The 3,871-nt window shown below is 50.2% G+C and overlaps 1 protein-coding gene across 1 annotated transcript in view; it reads left to right on the top strand.

The window, feature by feature from the left end:
* Positions 1 to 3,530, top strand: part of DDX27 (DEAD-box helicase 27) — a gene marked incomplete at its 3' end in the record, with an annotated part of 18,158 nt that extends 14,628 nt beyond the window's left edge. The window contains exons 15-20 of the mRNA XM_080716180.1: positions 922 to 1,028; positions 1,117 to 1,219; positions 2,472 to 2,566; positions 2,637 to 2,760; positions 2,974 to 3,061; positions 3,452 to 3,530. Coding sequence (XP_080572306.1) covers positions 922 to 1,028; positions 1,117 to 1,219; positions 2,472 to 2,566; positions 2,637 to 2,760; positions 2,974 to 3,061; positions 3,452 to 3,530 — 596 coding nt within the window. The remainder of the gene's footprint in view (positions 1 to 921; positions 1,029 to 1,116; positions 1,220 to 2,471; positions 2,567 to 2,636; positions 2,761 to 2,973; positions 3,062 to 3,451) is intronic.
* Between the last annotated feature and the right edge of the window lie 341 nt (positions 3,531 to 3,871).

Here is a 3,871-nt window from a genome sequence, read left to right as displayed (position 1 = left end):
GGGGCATTCTACCTCTGAGAGACACCCCCAGCTCAAAGTTTTTATTTATTTTTGAAACAGAGCCTCACTAAGTTGCAGAGGGCCTCACTAAATAGCTGTGGCTGAAGCCAGGCGTGGTGGCGCACGCTTGTAATCCCCGCGCTTGGGAGGCAGGGACAGGAGGATCGTGCAGGCCACGAAGCCAGCTGTGCTGGTTTAAGAGACCCTGTTTCCAAATAAAAATAATAAAAAATAAAATAAATATAAAAATATAAATATATAAAAACACATATAAAATATATATTAAAATATACATGTATAAAATATATATATAATATATTAAAATATAAATATATAAAAAATATATAGGTCTGGAAGTGTAGCCCGGAGGTAGAAGAAGGGCTTCCAGGAATCCCAGTACCACCAAAACAAAACAAAACAAAACAAAAAAAATAGCTGTGGCTAGCTGTGAACCTGGATCCTCCTGTCTCAGCCTCCAAGAACTGTAATTACAGGTGCATGCGACAATACTCGGTTCCTATTTTATTTTTTACTTGATTACTGAGAGCCTTGCTGAGGCTGGCCTCAAACCTGTGATCCTCCTGTCTCAGCCTCCCAATTACTGGAATTATAGGTGTGCACCACCGTGCCTGTTTCCAAGTAAAATATAAAATAGGTCTGGGAGTATAGCCCGGAGGTAGAAAGCCCCTGGGTTCCACCCCAGTACCACAAAAAAAAAAAAAAAAAAAAAAGAAAGAAAGAAAAAATAGGGCTGGGGGTGTCATTTGGAGGTCGAATGCTCCTGGGTTCTGTCCCTAGACCTGAAAAAAAAAAAATAAAAAGTACACTTTTTGTTGCCAGTAAATAGACATCTGTGTTGTTTTCCTTAATTACACAGTATGAATGTTCACCCGTTTAGTGTCTTTTTTCTCTTCCTTTAAGATGTTATCCTGAAATTCCGAAGTAAGATTGAGAAGATGGAGAAGGATGTGTACGCAGTGTTGCAGCTGGAGGCGGAGGAGAAGGCCATGCAGCAGTCGGAGGCCCAGGTGCGGGCGCCGTGCCATCTGCCGGCGCCGGGGCTGCTCGCCGCGCACTAGCACCGGCTCACGCAGGCGCCTTCTGCCGCCCCCACAGATCAACACAGCCAAGCGGCTCCTGGAGAAGGGCAAGGACACAGCGGACCAGGAGCCCGAGAGGAGCTGGTTCCAGACCAAAGAAGAGAGGAAGAAGGAGAAAAGTAAGTCAGGCGGTTCCTTCAGTCTGGATATCGCGTACCGTGGGGGCCGCGGCTCCACTCCTGGGGAGGCCCCAGACGGCAGCTGGGGACCGGAACAGAACTGCCGGAGCGCTGATGGGAGGGAAAAGCGAACGGGCGGCTGAGACGCGCACGCCAGTGTTCTTAAGGCATTAGGCAGACCAGCCACGGGTAGGAGCAGAGGCGTTCATCCACAGATGAATGCCAGCCCGGCGTGGGCCGCATGCCTGTATTCCCAGCGTTTGGGAGGCTGAGACTGGATAATCGCGGTTTGAGGACAGCCTCAGCTACTTTGCAGCTCAATGAAACGCTGGACCCAGGACCTTTGCAACTCAGTGAAATCCTGTTTCAAAATAAAGGATAAAGAAATAGGCCTGGGGGTGTAGCTCAGAGGTAGAATGCCCCTGGTGGGTTCTATCTATAGCACCAAAAAAAGAAAGAAAAAGAAAAACTGCTAATGAATCCTTATTGTTCTACAATTTTATTTATTTTATTTTTTTTTTTTTTTTGCGGGCCTGGGGGTGGAACCCAGGAGCATTCGACCTCCAAGCTACCCCCGCCCTACTTTTTATTCTTTATTTTGAAATCAGGTCTCACTGATTTGCAGAGGGCCTAAGTAGCTGAGGCTGGCTGAGAACTGCAATCCTCTGGTCTCAGCCTCCTGAATGCTGGGATTACAAGAGTGTGCCACCACGCCCAGCTATAAATCTTTTTTTTTTACACTTATTTTTATAGCTTGGAGCTCCCTTTATTTCTTTGGTTCTGGGATGGAACCAGGGGCATTCTACCTCTGAGCCACACACCCAGCCCAATTTTGTAATCTGTTTTTTTGTTTGTTTTTGGTGGTGCTGGGTCTCCTGTAAACTCTTCTACTTCCGGGCTACACTCCCAGACCTATTTTTATATTTTTTTATTTGGAAACAGGGTCTCTCAAGCCAGCGCAGATGGATTTGAACCTGCGTTGATCCTCCTGTCTCCGCCTCCCAAGCGCAGGGATTACAAGCGTGTGCACCACCACGCCCGGCGTAATCTTTATTTTGAAACAGGGTCTCACCAAGTTGTGGAGGACCACACACGTTGCTGAGGCTGCCTGCGAACCTGTGACCCTCAAGTGTGCCACCGTGCCCGGCTATTACTTGTTTTAAGCTCTTATGTACCAGTTTAAAATAGGTATATTTCTGCTTGTGTCCAGGTATAAAACGCTCCCTAAAATCTCATGCCCTTTTCTTCCTAGTTGCCAAGGCTCTGCAGGAGTTTGACTTGGCTTTAAGAGGAAAGAAGAAGAGAAAGAAGTTTATGAAGGACGCCAAGAAAAAGGGGGAGATGACAGTAAGTGCCCGAGCTGGCCCTGGGGCTGCGGGGCGGACGGGCGTGCCACCCTCACCCTCCCCTTCTCCAGGCCGAGGAAAGGTCCCAGTTTGAGATCCTCAAGGCTCAGATGTTTGCTGAGCGGCTGGCCAAGAGGAATCGCAGAGCCAAGCGGGCCCGGGCAATGCCTGAGGAGGAGCCGGCGACAGGCCCGGGTAGGTGGCGCACGCCCTGTGCCTGCGCTCGCTGTGGTCGTTTAAAGACGGTAGCTCTCGTCTTCCGAGTAGTTGGTCTGTATGGAGGGGGTTTGAACCTTGGCCTCTGACCGTGAAGCCTGAGAGCGTCCACTGAGCGGGATTCATTACCTAGAGCTGAAGGGTGCGTAGCAGCTGGGCCAGAGACCACATCTAACCCAGCCTCTTCCCCAGCCAAGAAGCAAAAGCAGAGGAAGAAATCTGTGTTTGACGAGGAGCTCACCAACACCAGCAAGAAGGCGCTGAAGCAGTATCGAGCTGGGTATGGTTGAGCCCCAGGAGCCCTTGGTGTTTAGATGGAAGCCACGTCTTGCTTCCTCCCCCTCCCAAATCTCACACTCCCTGGCGTGAGCAGGCAGAGGTGCGGCAGCCGCCCGCCTCGCCCTCAGCACCTGTGGACCCTCTAAGGAACCCGGTTTGCCCTAGGGGATGTTTTGTCTTGCCAGCCCGAGGCTGTCCCCGTGCACAGGTGAAGGCGGGCCTCCGCCAGGCTTGTGTGATGTGAAGGCTGGGGCCTGACTTCAAAGTGCACGTGAGGTCGGAGCACACGGGCTGAACCGGCCCCACGCGCGGGCCTGGGAGCCCGCTGCTCTTGTGAAGCTGCGGTGGGCAGCAGCAGCCCTGTCCAGCAGTGTCTCTCCTCTCCTCACAGCCCTTCCTTTGAGGAAAGGAAACAACTGGGTTTGCCCCACCAGAGAAGAGGAGGCAACTTCAAATCCAAGTCCAGGTGAGGTTTGTGGCTTGCGAAGGCCAGAGGCTGTGACTTGGGAAAGAATATTTTCAAGCCAAACGTGGTGGTGCACGCCCGTGATCCCAGTACTTGGTTGGTGGATAGAGGAGGACCATAGTTTTGAGGACAGCCTCCGCAACTTAGTGAAGTTGTCTCAGTTTAAAAATGTGTGTGTGTGTGCGTGTGTACGCGTGTGTGTGTGTGCGCGCGCGTGTGTGTATGTGTATATGTATGTGTGTGTGTGTATATATATATATATATATATATATATATATATATATATATATATATATAGTGGTACTGGGGATGGAACTCAGGAGCATTTTACCTTCGAGCTATACC

The sequence above is a fragment of the Muscardinus avellanarius genome (assembly GCF_963383645.1).
Source record: "Muscardinus avellanarius genome assembly, chromosome: 19".
In the NCBI taxonomy this organism is placed as follows: domain Eukaryota; kingdom Metazoa; phylum Chordata; class Mammalia; order Rodentia; family Gliridae; genus Muscardinus; species Muscardinus avellanarius.
This window is presented reverse-complemented; position numbering and strand designations above follow the sequence as displayed.